We start from the raw sequence: 24210 nt of genomic DNA on the forward strand, positions 1-24210 counted from the left end.
CACGTCTCTGCACTAAACACAAGCATGACAATCATTATTTCACAGAACCACCTTCTCCGACACCTCCAAGCGGAAACCCATGCATGCCTTCACCCTGTGGCCCCAATTCTCAGTGCCGTGTGATTGGACAGCAGCCTGCCTGTTCATGCTTGCCTAACTACATTGGCCGTGCACCAAACTGTCGACCCGAGTGCATGATCGATGCCGAGTGCCCGAGCAACCAAGCTTGCCAGAATGAAAGATGCAAAGACCCCTGCCCTGGCTCTTGCGGAGTGCAGGCGGTGTGTAAAGTTGTCAATCACAGTCCCGTGTGCACTTGTTCCGTAGGCTATACAGGTGATCCGTTCTCAGGCTGCTCACCAGTTCCTCCAAGTAAGCTGAATTACTTGTTACTTGTAGAAGTAAATTCTAGTCTCTCGATGTGTGTGTTTGTGTGTCTATAGATTAGAGAACATCTGCCTTGAGAATAGGTGGTTTTATGTGATAGCTTACTCTAGTCTTATGAAGGTCAGTAGAAAATATATAATTTGTAATATGAATATCATCAGCATATAGGGTGTGTATATGTGTTTTTCTGTTACTTGTGGAATGTTATCAACATTTTACTGTGCCTGTTACAATATTAAAGTTCATACAAAGAAGATAGATAGCAGAAAATACACAACATTTGTGAGACTGCTGAAGATTATGCATTTTTTGTGATTAATTATGCATTTACATACATATTGTGATATATATACTTTTTTGCAGTAATGCATCGTACCAAATATATGTCTTTTTTTGTTCCTACTGTATAAATGTGCATTAATTTTCTGAGGTTTATAATTGACATAAAAGTTGCTGGTTTTGTTATGCCATGAATTTTGTAATTAAGGATTGCCTGAACCCTTAGAAAATTTTTTAATACTGAATTATTATGCAGAATTTTAAGAAAGTAGATCTGTTTATAGTTGTTTCTGGAAGAAACAGAAACTTCTGAATTTCATTCTGCTGTTGCAGCTTGCTAATCGATTCACTTCTTACCTTATTTTATGTGACAAATTTTAGAGCAATCGAACCTGTGATAGAAGGAACATATATCAAGAGAAATATTTGCTTACCACGCTTTATTTTACATTCCAATGAATGAGTTTCTAATTTTACAGTAACTGAACCAGTAGTTGTAGAAGGACCCAGAGATCCATGTAATCCGTCACCATGTGGTGCCAACGCCGTATGTAGGGAAAGACATGGAGCTGGATCATGTGTTTGCATGAAAGACTTCTATGGAGATCCCTATACTGGGTGCAGACCAGAGTGCGTGTTGAACTCTGAGTGTGATAGATCAAGAGCTTGTGTAAATAATAAGTGCAGAGATCCCTGTCCCGGAACGTGTGGCCTGAATGCCGAATGCCATGTCATAAACCATGCTCCTTCTTGCATGTGTTTGCCAGGCTTCACTGGGGATCCTTTACGATCGTGTCATGCTGTACAGCCTAGTAAGGACCTTGCATGTTTATTTCTTCTTTTTTTCTGGATCTAGTTGTGCGTTTTGCTTGCTTTCTGTAGAAATGCTTATGTGTACTGTATATTTGGACACAACTTTGTGTTTTCTTTAAATAATACAAGTACCGTCGTGGTCTAGTCAGTAAGGCATCTGACTGCCATGCGGGAATCCCAGGTTCGATTCTCACGGTGAGTGATCTAAGGTTGGAATTTTTATGACCTTGTCCTCAAATCAATGGGTACCTGGGAGCGGAGCATGCTGCTGATCACATCACCTCTAATATGGCAGAGATTGAGAATGTGTGGGGCCCTACCCCCCCACATCCCCTAAATGTGCTTTCATGGCACGGTGCTATATGCACGGGGAACTTTAGCTTTCTTAACTTCCCTTTACATCCCAGATAATGTAGTAGGTAATGTTGCCTTGCAATCAAGGGTCCCAGATTAGATTCCTAGTTGAGTATATTTTAGTGGGTTCAATTCCACTTTAAATGCTGCCGATTAGCTATTAAGTGGTTTTAAAATGTATTTTGTGTGTCATGTACAGAGTTAAATTGTGACATCTTTTTTCATCTGATGGCCCTCCTGCCCCCCAAAGGAAGTATCTAGGAATCACATTGTCACTTGAAAAACTTCAATGAAAACAATGTATGTTTTCATTCTTCCCTTACCTCTGCCAAATGTAAATTTCTTCATTGCTTTTTTTTTTTTAAAAAAAAAAGCTTTGAATGGCACCCTCTGTGCATGGCTCCCTAAGCTTCAACCCCCCCCCCCCCTAGCCTACCCCTTGTTACGTTCCTGTTTCTGTGTATATCACTGCCACTGTTGTAACTATTTTAGCCTGTACTGTATTTATATATGCAGTATTAGTTAACCAGTGCTGAACATTTAAATTTTTGTGTGTGATGCTGTTTGTTATTTATCACCTTATATACATCATATTTCCAAGATTCTAACTTGACCAGTTACATTCGATTTTTACATTGTCCTAACAAGCTGTTCAAATATACAGATCATGTAAGCTTCTTGAGTTTCAATCTCTACATGATTGGATGGAAAAGTAAAATAGAAATGTATAATATGATTTTGTAGGGATGTGCCGATATGAAATTTTGGCCGATACCGATAAAGATATACAATTTACTGATAACCGATATCTTACCGATTTGATATAAAATTAGAAATGGTCCTTGAAGAACCTGAAAGGTTCATTGACCTCCTTAATAAACGTGTTTCAAGGTGACTGCAGTGATAAAGAAATTACATATTTAGACATTTAATTTTTTAGAAATTAGGGCAAGGAGATTATCCATAAAATTTACAACAAAATGGCAGAATTTTGCACTAAATTATCAGATATTTATCGATATATCGGATCGGTTAAGTAATCGGTAATTTTACCAAGAAACCAATACACCGATATGCCTATATTGGCAGATACCGATAGAGTACCAATTAATCGGTCCCATTCCTATTATTTTGAAAAAAATTTAAAAGGGAATTTATTTATTTCCAAATTCACTATATTCACTCACTCGAATCATGAGTTATTAATCACACTGAACTGGCTGCCATAATCTAGTGTGTAATATAATTCACTATGAATTGAGATGTACTGAATTAAAATTTTCAATGTACTTTGGATATTCCTTTGTGTTTTTTAGCTGTTTTATCAGCTCACCAGGATAATTAATTTTGGGATATTGGGAAATATAGCAAAAAAGATTAAACTAAAATACAAGCAGATGTTAATTGAATGGAGAATCTGATAAGACAAAATGGGACAAGCTTATTTATCCTGTACCTATTTTGAAATTTATTTTGAAACTTAAAAAAAACACAACAATCCATCCAGTCATGAAATATTTGCATGTATATGTAAATATGTATCTTTCTTAGTGTATATGATGTACTGTAGAGCATGAAAATATATATCTTGCATGCTGTAAATGTGAAATGGAAAGATTTTGAAACAGTTTTCAAACATGAGAAATGTATGTATTGACTTACAACTAAAAGCAACAAGAAATTATGTATTTCTTTATTGACAACTGGACTGCTGCATGTATGAATGGTTAGCAGTTTGTCCATGAAGTTACATCGTGTTGTTTTGCAAGAATAGGGATGAAACCCAAGGGTATGTTTCAATGAAATTTGCAGATATGTAGTAATCATTTCTGTGAAAATATTATAATATCATTGTTAAGACTGCAATTTAATTATCTTATGTCACTTGTTATGTATCTCAGACAGAGATAAAATACATCATTCATGCCTGTAATACTTAATTCACCACAATTAAGGGATTGACGTAGTTTGTTGTTTGTCATGCCAAATCAGACATTCTTGTGCAGTTACAACTTGTGTATTTAAAGACACTTTACATAACTCAATACTGTACATGGCATCCTTTGTTAGCACTTATTACGATTATTTATTACATTCAAAAGGAATAACTTTCTTACATAATTGTAAATAATAAGTTCACAACAAATACAAGGAGTGGTAATAATTACAGCAAAGGATCAGTTAAATATTACCGTAACATCTGCCCTATGCATCCTTCAGAATGGTTAATACAGAATTGGTCTTACTTTTTCATTCTTCATAGAAATGAGTCCTAGAAAAAGAATAAATCATTTGAAGGGAACTAAAATAATAGGAAATGAACTATAGAAAATTCTGGGAGAGATTTATTTTTACAGAGGTATGACGAGTAAAATAACATTTAAAATTATTTCAGACATAATTTTTGAAATTTTTACTGACATTTCAGCTTTGGCTTCTGTGAGTATAAATACAAAATGCATTTGAATAGACTTAACGGTTCCAATAAAAATATGGAAGTTGTTCATGGCATTTGCAGTACAAAACCAACAATCTACAAGTCATTTGTTCAGTCAATAACTATACATTTGTCATGTTTAAAAGCTGTCCTTTCATCTTGTTCTGTAGTGTAGCTTTCTGTAAATTTCTGTACATCTTATGGCTTGCACTGTTCTATATTCATTTTGCATTATCTGTGCACACTTCTGCAAATTATACAGTGCACCAATTAATTGTCTGTGTTGCTTTAGTTGTAGAAAAAGAAGACAGGAATCCTTGCGATCCTTCCCCTTGTGGGCCTTTTAGTGTTTGTCGAGAGATAAACGGCCACGCTGTATGTTCATGTCAAGCTGGGTACATAGGCACGCCACCTGCATGTAGACCAGAATGTGTGGTTAGTGCAGATTGTCCCCAGGACAAAGCATGCCTTAATCAGAGGTGCCAGGATCCTTGTCCTGGGACGTGCGGTGTAAATGCTCGATGTCAGGTTGTGAACCACAATCCTATCTGTAGCTGTCCATCTAGCTACACTGGAGATCCTTTTGTGAGATGCGTCAAGGAAGAAAGTAAGCATCTGTCTTGTGCTGATTAGTTCTTGTTACTAATCCTCTTCCCCCCTCCTCTTTCTTGCCTTAATCAAAACTGCATAAGCAACAAATTTCTTCAGATAAATACCACATACTTCGTTGTCCTTATTTCAGTTTTAGTTATTATAATTTATCGCTGATAATTATTGATTTCTTCCTCTGTACTCCATACTCAATACTCAAACCTCATACTGATTACACATTACAAATATCAGATTTCAAAATTTGGCTTTTGCTATTTTCCATTTACCTACCCTTCACCTTGTTCTATTAAAAATCATAAAGTTAATGTTCCTAGATTTTTCTAGATACTTTTCCATTCCTTGATGAAAATAAGAATGCAAAATTCGAAATATGAATCCTGTATGCTTTAATTTTCATTCCTTATGCAGTTATATGTCTTAACATGTGTACTGTGTTGAGCTGTCGTTACAATTTTTCCTTTCATTATCATTTGAAGAAGATTAAGCCTTCAGTTTCTTTCTTGTATGCCATTTTGGCATGACTTTTAATTTAAAATTCTTGCCTCACTCTTTGTTCAGTGTATATTAGCATCTCTATCATGTTGAAAAGAGAGTGACTGTTTGTTTGTTTTGATACTGCACCTCTCCAAAGTAGATAATTAATGTGTGGCTTTTATCCTAATCAGTTTTGTGTTAACTTTTCGCAACAGTGGCGGTGATCAGATGCCCCCCAGTTTTCGCCACTTTTGCCCCTACACTATGCTAAATCTTATCTACAAAGGAAAATATACTGTCTTTGCCCCCCTAGTTTTGGCACCTTGTCCCCTCGGTTTTGGGACCCAATTGCACTGTTTCGCAATATACATTCTTGTATTCATTGCCGTTACCCTCCTAACTTGCGTATGGATTACAAAGATTGTCAGAAGTTAAAAGAACATCAGTGTGGCATTGCTTTAACTTGAGACAGATGGTAAACAGTTGCTTGAATTGTAGAACTGGATACCATTCTCAGTAGCACAATAAGAATTTGGACCGTGGACAAGTACTGAACTAAGAATTTTAATTATTTTCATAAATCATGGTATGCTGGAAATGCAGTTTTGTTATCTATTACCAAAGCTACAAACCCCTTTTGCTTTTTCCATATATCATCTGCCAAGTGATGTGCAATGTCAAATAATGTTAATATTAAATAGTACAGGACACCTACATGAAGTTCACAGAATAAGTTCAGTGGAACCCTGATTATAAATGAGTTGTTGCCATAAGTCCTTTGTATGTACAGGTAGGCTAATCAAAACTATACCTACAGTTTAAAGTTGTGCCTACAACATGTATCGAACTGAAAACTCCCAACTATAAGTTCTTAGATTTTACTGTTTTCTCATATTAAATGGATGAGCTATAGTAGTCTAGCCAGTAGGCATCTGACTGCTACATGGGAGGCCTGGGTTTGGTTCCCAGGGTGGGTGATCTAAGGTTGAAATTTTTCTAGCATTGTCCCCACACAAAGTGACTCCGGGGCTCACCCAGCCTCTCATCAGTGGGTACCTTGGAGGGTAAAAGCAGCTGGAGCATGGTGCTGATCACATCATCTCCAAAGTGGCCGCGATCGAGAATGTGTGGGGCCCTACCTGCAAATCCCCTAAATGTGCCTTCATGACATGTTATAACATTTTCCTGGATTTTAAGTTTTTCCACCTTGGTCTCCCTGAAAAACCTACGATCGAGGTTCCACGGGATCAAAACCATGCAATAAATGGAGAGGTGCAGTTTATATTGTAGTTGATACTGTAAATAGAAGATTGAAGGCTTTTTTGTGCATGCCGAGTTTGCATTCTTTGTAGAAATTTCTGTACCATAGCATTGTGTGGGATGATGCATGTATTAGCATGTAGTGCTTCTTTATTCTAGAGCCTTACGTTCCAGAAGTGAGCAAAAATCCATGTGTTCCATCTCCATGTGGTCCCAATTCCCACTGCCGAGCAGTGGGAAACCACCCAGCTTGCTCTTGCCTACCGAACTACATTGGACGTTCCCCGAACTGTCGTCCAGAATGTAGCATCAATGCCGAGTGCCCCAGCAACTTAGCTTGCCAGAACGAGCGCTGTAGAGATCCTTGCCCCGGCTCTTGCGGTGCTAATACAAATTGTGTCGTTATCTCGCATTCTCCAGCATGCTCGTGCAATCCAGGGTACACTGGAGATCCATTTTCCGGGTGCTCTGAAATTCCTCAAAGTAAGCAGTGGTTTATTTTTGATCTGCAACTAATTACAGATTTAATAACCTGGAATAACAATATAGGATTTCATTCATGAAATCCAAAGCTAACCTTCATGTAGTTGGAAGTAATAACTACCTCAGTCTAACTTTATATTCATGGCACGTGAATATTGTATGGAAAAAATATTCCATATTTCCATACAATATATAGTTTGGCTAAAGGATAGCTTTCATCTTGTGCCAACATTTTTAAGAATAAATAATTTAAGTGATAGTTTGCACTTACTTTAATGATTATTTCTGACACATATTATTTTTACACACGGTTTTCATTATTTGAAACAGTCCTCAACAGATGAAATATCATGTGTAAGGAAACAAATATGTGCAAGAAATATATTTAGTCAGTGTTAAATAATCACTTACATGAAAATATGTCAGGAGATTAAAATACAATACATCCTTTGGTATTTTTTAATTTTCCAGTCAACTCTAAGTTAATTTTGCCTAATCTATGTATCCTTTTTAAGAAGCTGTACGTAACTTTAAATTAACAGAACAGAAACCAGTAGTGTGGACCCAACCTAACCTACTGACAACAAACAAGTTGCACTAGCAGGAATAACATGATGCTGAATTGTAACCAAAAGTTATTATTATGGAACAATTCTCATTTTTCCTGTTATGCAGGAACTTAATTTTCAAAATATCCAACAAATATAATTAGTCAGAACTCTTCACTTCACTCTGGATATATATACATATTGCTTGGAATTCCTGGAGCATTTTATTCAAGAGAAAGCAAACAGATTTCTAAACTTGGGAAAAGAGTTGGAGAACTTCTTCCCAGAAAACAGACGTGTTTATAAAATAGACCGTGCTTTCCAGATTTCACCGGTGGACGCTTCAGCTTTCCGTATTTTACCGGGGCGCACCAAAACTTTCACCAGGTTAAACCATGACATCATCAATTTACACCAGCCTCAAGAGCTGGTGCGGCTTGTGAATCAAAATGACATCGTCTGCACTGAAGCTTCTTCTGATTCATGAATGCTTTCTGTAGTCAATAGTACGGAATGTCATGCCGATTTTGTTGCACAGAGGGCGAATAAACTGGATGCAGGCATAAACTGTCGACATTTTAAATACTACTGCTCCTTCACTTGCACGCAAAGTGAAATAAAGTATGCCGATGCATCAAAAAATGCGTCCATCTTCTGCTGCAACATGCAGGAAAGTATCTGTTTGCAAGATTCAATATCTTTACAAAAGAATATCGTTTAAATTCGTACTGCACATGCAAAAAAAGATGTTGAAAATATATAATATTCTTGAAATATCTTCTGTGATTTAGTCACTGATGGTGAATTTTTCGTGATAAACTCGGATATGCGTGCGCATTCCGAATCTACTTTCATTTGTTTCAGTATGGAGCTTTCCGAATTTCACCGAATTTGTTGTCATTTTTGGTGCACCAGTTTGATGCACACTGGTGAAATCTGGAAAGAGCGGAGAGAATGCGATGAAGAGAAGAGTCAGATTTGGATCAGCATTATTATTCTGGAATTGTTCCATGATACTAATGATAATGGCCCTGTTCATTCGTGATAGTGTTTTTAATAAATTTATTTGGTATTGTGTATTGTCTGCAGAAAAGTGTTTCTTGTTAAATCATTATTTGCTAGTAATATTTGTGAGAATTTCATGCAGCATATTGTTAACAACCAATAGTTCCAAACCTTATAGGTTAAAAATAGAATATTTTACATTTTGTCATGGTAAAGTTTATTGGAGATGATGGAAATCAAGACAACCATAAATGGAATTATATTCTATTCAGAATAATATAAAATATAAGCAGGAATATTTTATGATGTATCTTTTGAGACATAAGTTCGTTCCACATTGCTTTGCATAAAAATGTTGATGACTTCGTTATTATCCTGCATCAACAAGTGAGTAAAGTTTTCTGAAAGCAATAGAGAACTTTTGTTTGTAAACTGTGTTTCTGTCCTCAGAAATATTGATCCGTATTAATTTTTTTTAAAGTTGTCATTCCAACAGTAGTGGTAAGATTCAGAGAATATTTCTAATGGTTTATATTTAGAAAAATGGCTGAGAAAAATAAAATTTCAAGTAAGTAACAAAAAGAGAAAAGACCTCTCATGTGCATATATTTAATATCATTTAAGTGACACTAGTGGACATTACTTTCCTTTCCAATTTCCCATTTTACTGAAAACAACCAAACTATTACTCCAGCTGTTACATCACCATTATTTCACAATGCATCTGGGAACAATAGAGGTGTTTGACCCACAGAAATATCCAGCTGATTCTTCACCTTCAGTGGTTATTATGAACCACCTGTTATCACTGACAATGTGGGCAGACCTCACCTCCATTCTACACATGCACCGCACTTGTTGTGCAATTCAACCAAGAGATACCAACAGATGTAACTTATCTTTTGAAGCACCCTCGTACATACATGCATGAGAGGTCTTATTACTTCATTTATTAAATAATGGGGACATTGGAAGAAGCATTTTAAGCCTTAAGATACTTGCAACATTGGAGTACAAATATTTATTCATCCATGATCCATTTTTTCACGTTTTCTTCTATCTGTTGATGAATTGTAACTGATAACAATACTAACACCAAAAGTGAAATTTCCAACATGGTTCCTGTTAAATAAATTGAAATTAAATGAAAAATTTCATCTTGCAGTAGCACCAGTTGAAACCCTGCGAGATCCTTGTAACCCATCGCCATGTGGTGCTAATGCAGTGTGTAGAGAAAGAAATGGTGCTGGTTCATGTACATGTTTACCAGAATATTACGGAGACCCATACACAGGCTGTAGACCAGAGTGTGTGTTGAATTCCGACTGCGATAGATCCAGGGCTTGTGTAAATAATAAGTGTCAGGACCCTTGTCCAGGAACATGTGGTTTGAATGCTGAGTGCAGTGTTGTAAATCACGCTCCTTCTTGTAGCTGTCTTCCTCGATACACTGGAGACCCATTGAAAGCATGTCAACGTACTCCAGCTAGTAAGATTTCAGATGTTCTTCTAGTTTCTTATATTAGCAAATCTGCCTCAAAATCAGTGAAATAGGCTTTTTTATAACTAAGGATACACCACAAATTCAGTAATAGTATATGTAATTTCCTTAAGTGTGATTCGGTATTAATTATCAGTGGTGTGTCATGGATTTTTCTGTTTTCCTACCTCAAATATCTTTAAGCACAAATTGGTCTCTAATTTATTATGTACCTGGTGTGTGTGTACACACCTACTACTTGGTGCCAGAATATTTTCACTTGTTCACATTCAGTCAGTTTTGCTCTTTTCATCTATAAATAGAAACTGCACAAATTTGAATCAAAAATGCATATTGTGCAAAAATTCTTAAATGACACCATTATTTGAGTTTATTTGTACATGAGAAAATGACACCCATGTACTTAATTTGAGGTGGATTTGCTTGCATGTTATCATTATTCTTGCATGCACACTTTTCATTGCTATTGCATATTCTTTAAAGGTCATTTTATTTACTTTCTTCATTTGTTTTGGAAAAGCAATTTTGTCTTGTTCTATGTATGCATTTTTCTTGTTAAATTCTTTGCACTGTATGCTCTTGTTTCAGCTTCTGTTTCACTTTTTTTTTGCCTTTGCTTCTCTTTTTGCATTTTGTTTCTGATTTTTTGCATTTGTAGTGTGAAGAGCAAAGGTTGTGTTGTCCAAGTTCGAAGTGTAAAAGGTATTCAATGCAGAAGTTTTAACTGCATGGATTCAGCATATATTTTGTATGCTGAATTTACCTTAAAGTTGAATGGATCGTAATGTTGGTCCCATTTTTTTTTCATGGTAGCACATTGCATAGGTTGTAGAAAATTACTTACATGCTCCGATACAATAAGCATTACACAAATTTGATTTTTAAAGATTAGTTTTGTTAATAAAATATTGAGCATGTAAAAGTTTTTTTCTTTCTTTTTAGAAAGCGGACAAATATATTTTTCTTTTAAATAATTTTCTGTACACAGTATTCTTTACATACTCTTATTATTATATCTGTGAGCCTACTACAGAAACTTAATGTTATTGTGTTTTAATGTTGACCGTATTACTCAAGGCATTTCAAGGAGCCCCAGTATTGCACAAAGTAATTAACATGCTTAAATATGGACTTTGTTTTCAATTTTTATTGAAGGATGGACTTATATAAGCTTTACTGATATAAAATTTACATAAACTGAACTGATAAATGTCAAGCATAGCATGAAGAACTTGAATGGTTCATTTGCCTGCTTTGTTAATCTATTTAATTAGATGAGTAATTAGTTTGGCTTAGAAAATAGGCTATGCATTTAGAAAATTTTTGTGCATAAAATAATAGCAAAATGGCAGAATTTTCTGCTAAGCTGCAGGCTATTTTTAGAAATATGAGATTCATAAAATTATTGTCAATTTTACCGATATACGAATATCAACAGATCCTAATAAACTGGTGTTTAATTTGTTCCATTACTAACTTTTAATAACTTAAATGAGAAAGCACTTTGTGTAAAAATTAAAATACAAATGAATAAAAGTGAAATTTTTCAGTTTTGATAAACTGCCATGCTAAAAAGGGGGGGGGGTGGATTTGGAGCAACTTTGTGTAAAGAAAGTTAATCTAAATTAAATATATTCCAGTGAGTGTATGCTAAAATAAACCCAAATTGATTTTAGTAATCACATGTCAAGTAGATTAGCTTGAAAATTTATACTACCATCGACACAATCTTTGCTTTTATAATATAGTAGCTTGAAGTTCTTCTTTTCTTTTGTTTGTGTTGGCATGATTACAAATTTTCTCTCTCCTCAATTTGCACAGTTGCAGAAACGCCTAAGGATCCTTGTAAGCCTTCACCCTGCGGACCGTTCAGTCTCTGTCGTGTTGTGAACGGGCACGCAGTGTGCTCGTGCCAAACAGGATATGTGGGCACCCCTCCTGCATGCCGACCTGAATGTGTTGTCAGTGCCGATTGCCCGCAAGATAAAGCATGCATAAATCAAAAATGCCGAGACCCTTGTCCTGGGACGTGCGGCATAAATGCACGATGCCAGACGGTGAACCACAATCCTATCTGTAGTTGTTCACCTGGGTTCACTGGGGATCCGTTTGCAAGATGCTTGAAGGAAGAGAGTAAGCATTACTTTCACGTGCACCTGCACTGTTCTCTTTTTTATTCTTCTTCTCTTTTCACTCCGTGAGCCATAATTTTCCAGATTCATTTTGCAGGCCCATTTTAACAGTTTGAATACCACTTTGAACTATACATCCAGCTAGAGATTATGTGTATTATGTTGAAGAATGTAAACTATGTGAATGTAAAAATCTATTACTGAGCTAGGGATGAACCAATCTGAAGTTTTGACTGATACCGATAAAGTACGGGTACTGATACTATTGATACTGATGAATTGATATTAACTATGTCAGTGGTGTTCAAAATAATCAAGAATATCTAGTCCAGTAACTTTTCTTTTCTGGAGGCTAGGTATTTAAAGACGTATGTAAAACTCCTTGCCACACTTGCATTGCGTCCAAGATTTCATTGAAATTCTTCAAAATTTGCAGTTTTCATTAAATATGTCCCAAAAATGTCTGGACAGAGCATATCTTGTGATTAAATGGTAGGTATTTTAATATTTTGTTTTTAATCATCAGAATTGAAGAATTTAATACGTGTCGTATAGTATATCTCTTAAAAGTTTCAGTGTTGTCTTGGCATTGGTTCAAAGTGGCATGGTTTGGTCCTATATTCATGCACTTTCTCTCATTTTCTTACCCCAAATATATGGCTCAAGGAGTTGAAAATTCTATTTATTCTTCTCTGTACTCTGTGATAGCATGTTTTCAAATGTAGAGAAAAGTATGTCTGATTTGCCAGAGGTTATGCAATAGGGTACCTAATAAATTAACGATCACTTTCTTTGGAATTTTTCTGCAACCTTTCAACTCACATTGTTATTGAATTATTCCATCCAGTCAAGTAAATAATTTGTTATGGCTACTAGATTTAGCAAGTAAGGTACATTTGGAAAAGCATTTGCGGAATTTTCTACATATATTGTTTATTAATTCTTTGGTAATGTTAACATTGAAAGTATTTTACAAGGCAATGTTCACTCTTTTCTTTTATTTTCCATAACTACATTTCATAGATGTTTCCTGTAGTGTTAGAACTTTCTATTCATGGCCAGAATTTAAGTGTCAAAAAAATTGGTACCTAGGGGAGTATGTAATTAAGGAGGAGGCAAACTTTCAATTTTGAAACATTGTCTTGTTTTTGAGTTTATTAGAACTGAATGACTTCTTATGCTTTTAAAATTATCCTCATAAAAGGATTACTACTTTCAAAAGCACATCAAACAAATATGTTTTGCCCATTGCTTCTAGTAGTATTGCATAACCTCTGCTATTTTGCTTGTTTTGAGAACAATTTGTTTTTATTTTCTGCCTCTTTTTGGGAATGTCCTCTTTTTTAGTCTATACTTTGTGGACATTTCTGCTTTTTTGTACTTCATATCCTTGTCTTTCACTTGTTCTTTCTTACTCTTAATGTGTCTGAAGCTATGTGCTTATGGTGAGAGTATGCATGCTTTCCTGTCTTGTTATAGAACCACCTGTCAAGGAAGTTCCGAGTGGAAATCCATGTGTGCCTTCCCCATGCGGCCCCAATTCGCAATGCCGGGTCGTTGGGAACCAGCCTGCATGCTCTTGCTTGCCCAATTATGTAGGTCGATCACCCAACTGTCGTCCAGAGTGCACTATCAATGAGGAATGCCCCAGCAGCAGGGCATGCGTGAACGAAAGGTGCAGGGACCCTTGTCCGGGTTCCTGCGGCTCGCAGACTACTTGCTCGGTTGTGAAGCATGCTCCCATGTGCACTTGTATCGCTGGATATACAGGAGATCCATTTGCTGGTTGTTCACCTGTTCCAAGTAAGACCTGTAGATTTTTTTTTCTTTGGATGCTTTGAAAGGAACTGAGAGAGAGAGAGAGAGAGAGAGAGAGAGTGTGTGTGTGTGCGTGTATGTGTGTTTGCGCATGCCCGTGCACATGCATTTTAGAGGAAGAAAAGTATACTTAGAAAATGGAATATTTAGCAAGAATAAAGATGGTTAAATATCATATCAATTTACTGAGGTTTCCAGAAATCTGCATATTAGATACACTCCGCAGCAAAAAAGAATCACCCCTAGTAATAAAGAGTAAAAATTTTCTTTGAAGCAGTATTTCTTCATTTGTGGATTTATTTCAACAATGTAATATTTACAACAGTTAGTGTGCAATATTTTAAAATACATACTATGTAGATGAAAGATGGAGTTCTTACATTTTCCTACACTTTTGTACATTATTATTATTATTATTACTATTGCAATCCAAATTATGTTCATTCTTTGTTATGTAACATAAGGTTATGAAACCAATCCCTAAGCAAATGCAACAATTGAACTATACATCAGACCAAACAAAGGTAACTAAACAATAGCGGAAGGCAATAAAGGCTATAAAGCTTAACAATTTAATCAACTAACAGCTTTCTTTGTTGATTTCTTCATAATTACCTTCATTGTTAGAGTAAGTAAAATATCAGAAAATGTTAAAATTACGTACAGTATGTACAATTGTCAAAATAATTACAAAAAAACTAAAACATACTGCTTGAAAGAAAATATTAGATTTTATCACTAGGGGGCGATTCTTTTTTGCTGTAGAGTGTACTTATTTATCCATCATCCAAATTGCCAGATAATCTGGATGCCTGGATAATTAATTTTATCCACCATATGCAGTATTTCGATACCTGTTATCTCAGTTAACTGAATAAACCAAACATCCAGATAATTTTGAATATCCTTTGTTTTTTTTTTACTATAGATACTGGATAACTAGAAACATGAAAAATCCATCATTTGGATTATTTTGGTAATTTCTATCAGAGAAACAGTTGGATCTTTCACTTTTCAAAAACTTAGGGTGCGGCCAAGCTAAATCCCAGTGTAGAGAATATTTACATGTGGAATTTTAAGATTCTTGCCTTTGTTAAAAGAATAATTTATCTTTACAATATTAAGAGTTTGGAATTATTAATTTTGTTGACATGTGCTGCTTAGAGAAAATTGGTATTGAAATATGGACCTATGTGAAATTGTTCACAATATTTAATTTTTAACCTTTTGTGTGATAAAACCTGCAACCTTGGTTGACTGCACATGTCGTCTTTTGATATCATATCTTCTGAATTTGCGTGAATCATCCATGCAATATTTATATGTTCTTGTACTTTTATTGTGTACATTGTGTTGGAAGACATGGATAAAGATATCAGAAGATTTTCGTCAAATCAAGCTTGCACAAAAAAAAATTCGTACTGTTCACTAACCTTTGGACACTAACTTAAGTGTGCCATATAAACAACCACCGGCTTTAATTTTCTAGTACGACAACCTGTGGAAGTTCAGGAACCATGTAACCCATCGCCTTGTGGTGCTAATGCTGTTTGCAAAGAAAGAAACGGTGCCGGCTCTTGCACATGCCTCCCAGAATACTATGGAGATCCTTACACTGGCTGCAGGCCAGAGTGTGTGTTGAATTCTGACTGCGACAGAAGCAAATCATGCGTGAACAACAAATGCACGGACCCGTGTCCAGGAACTTGTGGTCTGAATGCCGAATGCCATGTGGCAAATCATGTCCCCCTCTGTAGTTGTCTACCTGGCTATACTGGGGAACCACTGAATGCTTGCCGTCTCTTGCCTAAACGTAAGATGGTCTTCCTTGCTTTTGTATTACCTTGTTTTGCTTTCTTTTTCAAATGCACGTCCTTCAAATTGTATGTAGAAATAGATGTGGCACCAAAGACTGTAGATGCACAAAGTGACAGTTCAGATTATGACTATAGAATATCTAACATCTGACTAGAGGCTCATATGTTGTGAATATACGTATATCTGTATATAATATCTTTATTTGAAAAATGGATGATATTTTTCTGTAACAGTGATCCATCTCTCTTCTATCCATTTTACTATCATCATCCAAAGATTCTAGAGATAGAAGTGGACTAAAAACCATAAATTAGAAGAAAATAAAAGTATTACTGTGATAACAATAATGTATAATGTAAATCGAATATTGTTACTTTCTGAACTGCATCAGATCATTTATCAAATTCATATAATTTTTTTAATCTTCGTTCATTTTACCGCTGCTAGTAAATATTGCCTGTCACTTTGTGCTGTGCATTTAGTCATAGCCTATTAAAGATTGCACACTTTTTTTTGGTCTTATGCATTGTTGAATGTTATTGCAAATTGTGCCATGTTTTGGTGATTTCTTTCTTGCTTTATTTGTGTTAGAAACAAAGTATGAGTATTATTTTGGATACTTTCTAAACTTATCTGTTACAATTGGTATCAGAGGAAAATATCCTTGCCCCCAATAATCACAATCTGTCAATAATAGTAGGATACGCTGAAAACTTACTGCTGTTCACAACAGTAATAATACCGTATACTGAGATAGTACATCAATTGCCAACAATAAGTGTGATTTGCCTAGAGTTTAATATACTGCTCAAATATTGGCATATTAACAGTAGCTTCTGCACATACTCTTAAAGTAGTGGAACACCTTTATGGACAAAGTTTCAAATGCTAATCCGTTTAGCAATATATATCCACAGTTGGAAATATTGATTAACATTGAGTGGCTTGTTCCAGCCATGAATATGTAATTGAATTTATTGTCACTCGCCTTCTTAGGGAAAATTCACACCAAAGAGACAAGCTGCACGCGGCAAGTCACACTTGTTTCTTTGTTCCATTTTTAAGAGAAATGTATCTCATTCGCTCTTAATTATAATTGCCTCCCTGTGTTGCTGGCCATTTTGAAATATTTGGCAACATTGATTTTTCAAGAAATTTAATGTTACCTGAAAAATGAATGTAAGAACCCATCAATAAAAAGTAGAGTTGAGTTACAGACTTCTATTTAAGCATATGTAAGCCCTCCCTTTGTTTTGGAAATTGAAATCTGTAATATTGACATAATATTGAAGAAATATTATTCTAATGTAGTAATTAATAAGTGCAAGTGTGCGAGTAAGGTAGGATCATGTTGGCAAATGCAGTAACATTGAGAATACATCACTGACTCAGAATCATTTTGTGCTAATCCCACAGTAAATTGGAAAAAAGAAAAATCTTTCCATGTAAACATTATAAATTGTGCAACATAACAGAAAAGTTTATGAAAATATTCATTATGGGTAGCTTCTGTAGTGTGCAAATATCTTGTTAAATTCAAAGGCATGCAACTTCTTTCTGTTTTCTGTACACGGAGACTGAATATTTGCATTTTATGTTCTATCCTTCAGCTTGAGCATATGCTAGCTTGTGAACACACTCTTCTATCTGTTCTGCATGTATTTTCTTAAACTTGTATTTCCCTTAGCTGTTGAGAGGCATCCACCAAGTCATCCATGCGAACCATCGCCATGTGGACCTTACAGCCAGTGCCGCGAGATTAACGGCCATGCCGTGTGCTCGTGTCAAACTGGCTACATAGGTACTCCGCCTGCATGCCGACCTGAATGCGTAGTTAGCACCGAGTGTTCTCAGGACAGAGCATGCCTCAATCAGAAATGTCAAGATCCTTGTCCTGGCACTTGCGGTGTGGAAGCACGTTGTCAAGTTGTGAATCACAACCCTATCTGTAGCTGTCCTCCTGGTTACACGGGCGATCCATTCTTGAGATGCATTAAGGAAGAAAGTAAGCATTGGAGCATAACTATGGTCCTGACATTAATTTAGAAGATTTTTCCATGAATTTTCAAATTTGATTCCAAAAATCTGCCTTGTTATGTATCAATGGTGGGCATTTTATGTATTACAGAATGTATTGTTGAAATGTACATTTGTTACTAAGGAAGAAGCATGATTATTTTCAGAAAAGTTTCAATTAATGCACATATACCCAGTAACAATATGGAGCCATGATGGTCTAGTCAGTATGACATCTGACTGCCACATGGAAGACCCAGGTTTGATTCCCACTGTGGGTTATCTAAGGTTGAAATTTTCTGACATTGTTCCTGCATAAAGGAGCTCTGGGGTTCACCAAGCCTCAAATAAATGGGTACCATCATGATTAAAGGTGGTCGGTGCAGGTGTTGATCAACTCACCTTAAAAACATGACCAATATCATGAATGGGTGGAGCCCAATCTCCACATCCCGCTACATGTGCCTTGGGATGGTGCAATATACACGGGAAACTTTACTTTACCTTATCCAGTAACAACATGCTTATTATTATTATTTGAACAAGGCATTGGATTTAAGCTACTTAATGCAATGTGCTCAGAAGACTTTCTTTTGTATTTCAATCCATATTTGTAAACACTATTTCACCATTCCAGAAAGAATGATGAATGTATAGTCATGTTTTGAGAGATCTTATATTTGTGTGTGGGAGGGTATTATCCTAATCTGCCAATATCATACATTAAGTTAATTTGGGGGAGGGTGGGGAGATTTTGGAAATTGTGCCACCATGTAGAACCTTCAGATAGTTTTTTTAAAAGGTGTACGAAAGTTCTGGTGGAAAAAAATAAAACTGCGCAAATTTTTAACCACCAAATTAAGATATGTTTACCAGCAGACGTGAATTAGTAAAGAATTCAAAATTGTATTTTTGTTAATGGAGAAGAAATTATATAAAATACTGTAAATTCAGTATACTTTTGTATTCCTGTGGCTTGTGATCATGGAAAAATCTTCAAAAATGTTTCTTTATATGTCCACTTAGAAAAATTAGTTATTGCTTGATGTGCACTGTGAAGCAAAGATTTCTATCTTGTTAATATTTGCTGTTTGCTTTTTTGTTTGTTTTTCTTTAGTTCTTTTTGCACTGTTCACTTGCACTTTTGTTTGTGTTTCAAATGAAACAGTAGCAGTAGTAGTTTTTCTTGCTTGCTTCTCTATTTTTGTACTTTCTATTGATAATAGTGCAGATCATTCATCACATCATTACTCTCTATTCCGATTAAAAAAAAAATATTAGGATTTACAACAAAATACAGAAATACATTAAAAAAATCAGTTACTTTCTGTAATGTAAATCAAGTCGGTGAGTTCTAGAATTAAAGCTTCATACATTCATATTAATCATGCTGAGATAGATTTTTGAAAATTTCCTTGAAAAGAGCATAAAATTGGAGAATACAAAGTATGTATGCCATATTCGGAAATATGTCCAGAAATAGATATCAGAAAAGGTGTTTATTGCGCATCACATGGACATTTTCAGTATTTATCAGGTGTACTGGCATGAACTTCGTCAACTGTAAATGCAAATATTTGTCCCACGATGAATGTACTGCACTATTATCTCCAAAAATGCTTTGCTGGGCCTTTTGCTTCGGTGTGTATATATCAATGTTACATTTTCTGTTGTAGAAACAGCTGTGGTGTCTAGTGATCCTTGTGTGCCATCACCATGTGGCCCCAATTCTGTTTGCCGTGTAGTAGGATCGCATCCTGCATGCTCGTGCCTGCCCAATTATATTGGCCGGTCACCTAATTGCCGACCAGAGTGTACGATCAACGCCGAGTGTCCGAGTAACTTAGCTTGTCAAAATGAAAGATGCAGAGATCCGTGCCCAGGTTCATGTGGAGCTCGTGCTCAGTGTTCGGTAGTGAACCATGCTCCGATGTGTAGGTGTGAGCCTGGGTTCACTGGCGATCCGTTTGCTGGTTGTTCCCCGATTCCACCAAGTAAGATATTTTTCCATATTTGTAACATTCGGTTTGGTGTCTAACATAACCAAATTTCCACTTATATTGATGTGGATTTTACACTCAACTTGATTGGAAATGCATTAACAGTATGACTGTGTGTGTGTCTGTATATGTATACTAGGTACAAGGTGGTTATAATTAAAGTGACGGTGTTCAGAGTGGTATAGCACGGGCTGTAATGAGAGTAGCAGTCTGAAACTTCGTAGATATGCTAATGAAGCAATGCGCTCGCGAATTAGGCAAAAAAAAAAATAGTTCCAATTCTTGCCACCAGGGTAAAAAACGGCGCTGTAAGCAGTCAAAACGTGGAAATTTCCATAACTCTGACGTCAAAGTCGGTGAAATTGCCTAACCATTGTGTGAGCTCCCTGGTTGTTGTTGGTGACGCTTGTTGCTTTTTCCTTTAGTAATGTTCATGTAATTCGAATAGTGAAATTGTAGCGATATTTTATTACAAAGAGTATTGTTTTCTGCGATTTATAGTGTTTTTCCTGTAACTATACCAAGTTTTGACTGCTTACAGCGCCATTTTTACCCTGGTGGCGAGAATTGGAACTATTTTTTTTTTTTGCATAATTCTCGAGCGCATTGCTTCATTAGCATATCTACGAAGTTTCAGACTGCTACTCTCATTACAGCCCGTGCTATACCACTCTGAACACCGTCACTTTAATTATAACCACCTGGTATATACACATATAAGAAATAAGAAGAAAATAGGAAACATTCACCAGACACTGGAAATGTTTAAATTTTCACAGCTATGGACGACATCTTCAGATGTAGATAAAAGTGGAAATTGCAGTAAGTTTTGGACCTGCAAGGTTGCCAGATCCAGATCGAAGATACAGTTGGCATGGAAAAATATGGTCCTGCGCCAACTGTATCTTCGCTGGATTAAAATTGTGGTGGTGTGGCCAAAGCAGGAGGGGTACGTCATGCTACCACCCCCACCACCATTTTGGCCCAGATTTGCCCCCAACATTTTTATCAGGAATCAGGAATTGGATATAACTCCAATATTCCTGACCATGCCACTGCACAATAGAATAAAATTTTGATGTATCTGATCATGATTCAACCTTTTGAATCTGGATTTGCTTAAATACTTCATGTGCCTCAAGCAACAGAAAAAGCACACAATACACTACTCATAAAAAATCATCATGTTTTGTCATATTTCTATTGACATAATCAGTTACAATGGCTATAGATGAGAATTTGTGAAGTTTATTTTAATTCGCCTCTGTATGTAAAATGTAGAAGATCTTTTAGTACAATTTCTTCCAGATTTTGTTAGTAACCAACCAGCACCTTTTTTTTAACATAGTGATGTGTATGTACAATATGTTGATATTCCAACACTAAATTGAAATTGAAGCAAAAATATGTATGCACATTGTTGCAATCATCTTAATACTGTATTATGTAATATAGTGCTTGGCAATCATAATGTTTAGAGGGAACAGCAACAAGGAAGGTGGTTAGCATGAAAATCTAATCAATAGCAGTCGAGCCCTTGTTAATTATTCACCTCTGTGAAGACCTCTCCCCACAAATCCTGAAATTTTACTTGGAAAGCAAAATACAAGAATGAAGCAGACAACATAATTTGGGACATTTCGCACTGATGTTTGGTTTGACGATAGCGTGCTCAGTCATATGATGTAAGTCTCAAACACCTTCCTGGTTGCTGTTTCTTATAGTAACTTAGTTATCTCTTGTGTCTTACTACAAAATTTCCATTAAATTGTAATTTCACCTTTTAAAATAATGTTTACAAACAGAAGGTACAGAAATGAACATTGTTATAATTTTGTAACTGGTTCGAGACAGAGAAAGGTATAGATCTACCAACTTATTTGAAACCCTGGGCAGAAACAAGTGGCGCTAGTGTCGAATGTTTAGGAGGGGAGCTCGGGAACTCTGGGCAAGGGAAGGGATGGCAGAAACACGTGTTTTCCCCCCTGTGTTGCCAAATCTAGAAGTGGGCGTGTGCCGTGAAAGGTTTGCAAGTAAACAAATACGTTTCTAGACGTGGTAATTCAAATAACATAGCATAAGAGAGAGGAGGGAGGGGGACACTAAAGTTAAAAACGCCAGCTGTCTCGCAGAAGGATATCAACAATTTAAACACATAAGATTAATATTCTAAATTATGTAAACTATAAAAAAAAATATGTAAAAAAAAAAGAAAAAAGCATGAATACAAGTTTCATCAATGTAAACAACAGGCCTCCCTTCGTTGCGGAACCTGTTGATCGCACGAAGATATCTTGCTCTCCAAACCACAATGTTGCTTCGTTCAACCAGAGCTAAGCGAGAGTTTCTACATTTTTTTAAATTTAAAGCCTATTTGTTTCATAATTTTCCGTAATGTTTCTCGCCCCCCATGATAATTAATTTCTTCCTTAGCAATAGCTAAAAGTTTCAATATTGTAGGAACTTCTCTTTTCACTACGTACATTTCATGGACAATTTCTGGTCAGGGGTTTGTAAATCTTTTTTCTCTCTTTTCAGTTTTTTAAGCAATGACTCCAACCGTCCCGTTAGATATTTTGATTTGATTTGATTTAGTTTATTTTACTTCACGTTTTGTGCCTCTTGGCTAATTTGCGAAGATTGGGATGAGTGATGAAATTGATGAAAGGACATTCACAAACAACCAAGCCCGACCGGGATTCGAACCCGGGAACCTTGGCGTCGCAGCGCCCGTTAGATATACTGCTCTCTTTAGGGGTTGATCGCGAGGATAATTCCACCCTTCTCTTTTCTCTTCTTCACACTTCTCGATGATTCGTAGTAGCAAATTTCGCTCACTGCTGTGCACAACTTTCGACACTTTACACTTACTCAAAAACACGTCTACGCACATCAACAACACTCCTCGAATTCTTGAAGAGAGTAAAATTAGCAACACTGTGTCAGCGGAAGTGGGAAGGTCCTTGCCTGACCAGCGCCAGAGCAAACACCGGGGATGAAGGAAGGGGGTGGGGGAGGCTGGTTAGTTCGCATATTTTCCGAGGTTTCAGAAATCTTGGTGGATCTTTATAAAGTGGACGCAAATGCTTATATCTGGTCAAAATGGCACCAGGACAGAAAATTACAAGGTACTTGAAGGTGGGATTTTGCTTGTTAAATAATTTAAACAATGATGTTAAATAATTTAAACAATGATGACTACACCTATACACTGTGGAAATCTGCCAACATACATTGGATGATTGTAGCATTGCTCTCTTTAAGTAATTCCTTCATCTTGTGACTTGGTTTCATCCTGTAGCCATCTTGACATTCCTTCAATGATTTTTAGTAATAGCTTTAGTAGTATTTACCCAACCTTTCTTTTCTGTTAGCAAAATCCTCATGTTATTTGTTAAAAGCATTTAAAATATTGGCAGAAGTATATTTGCATTTTAGCATGTGACAACTTTTTAGAGGTACAATTGAAACTTCGATTGATCTGTTTTATATGCATTGTTTATGTAACATGTTTATTAACAACAGATTACTGCAGAATATTAATATCATAGTCTGTCGTCCGTATCAATAACCTTAGATGGAAATTGTTATCACTCTTATACAGCAAGAATTTTGATATTGCAGCAGTTAGACCGACAGAAGGTCCAAGAGATCCTTGCAACCCATCCCCCTGTGGTGCAAATGCTATTTGTAGAGAAAGAAATGGAGCCGGGGCATGCGTTTGCCTGCAAGATTACTACGGAGATCCATACACAGGCTGTAGACCCGAGTGTGTGCTGAACTCAGACTGCGATAGATCCCGAGCATGCCTGAATAACAAGTGCCAGGACCCTTGCCCGGGCACTTGTGGCTTAAATGCTGAATGCCGGGTCATTAACCATGCTCCTTCTTGCACCTGTTTGCCTGGCTACACTGGAGATCCTCTGAATGCATGCCGACATGTCGAGCCTAGTAAGCTGTTTCTCTTCAAATTCTTTTTTTCCCCTTGCTTTCTTATCAGGTTTAATGTCTTAAGTCTTTTCTTACTTGTGAAAGCAAAATGAAACCTTTCTTAATGTCAATTTGTGTTGATTTTGTTTGGCTTCTTATTCTTTCTTTGTAAGAGAGTTTGAACAACGTTACTTATTTAACTATATTTATTATCTTACCTTCTTACTTTTATAGGAATTTTTGTCTTAATTTCTTCTCTACCTTTTACCTTAAGCTATTATTCTTACTATGATCTATTTACTAAGGGATTCAACATCCACTAGCTATTTTTTTTAGTAATTTA

The 24210-nt window shown here is 36.1% G+C and overlaps 1 protein-coding gene across 1 annotated transcript in view; it reads left to right on the top strand.

The window, feature by feature from the left end:
• dpy (fibrillin-like protein dumpy) overlaps window positions 1–24210 on the top strand; it is a 474963-nt gene that overhangs the window by 264169 nt on the left and 186584 nt on the right. The window contains exons 65-75 of the mRNA XM_083128311.1: window positions 46–388; window positions 1177–1478; window positions 4563–4902; window positions 6798–7099; window positions 9821–10141; window positions 11975–12286; window positions 13765–14088; window positions 15593–15916; window positions 17609–17926; window positions 19614–19931; window positions 23565–23888. Coding sequence (XP_082984437.1) covers window positions 46–388; window positions 1177–1478; window positions 4563–4902; window positions 6798–7099; window positions 9821–10141; window positions 11975–12286; window positions 13765–14088; window positions 15593–15916; window positions 17609–17926; window positions 19614–19931; window positions 23565–23888 — 3528 coding nt within the window. The remainder of the gene's footprint in view (window positions 1–45; window positions 389–1176; window positions 1479–4562; window positions 4903–6797; window positions 7100–9820; window positions 10142–11974; window positions 12287–13764; window positions 14089–15592; window positions 15917–17608; window positions 17927–19613; window positions 19932–23564; window positions 23889–24210) is intronic.

Source organism: Lepisma saccharinum, chromosome 9 (assembly GCF_977018435.1).
Source record: "Lepisma saccharinum chromosome 9, izLepSacc3.1, whole genome shotgun sequence".
NCBI lineage: Eukaryota > Metazoa > Arthropoda > Insecta > Zygentoma > Lepismatidae > Lepisma > Lepisma saccharinum.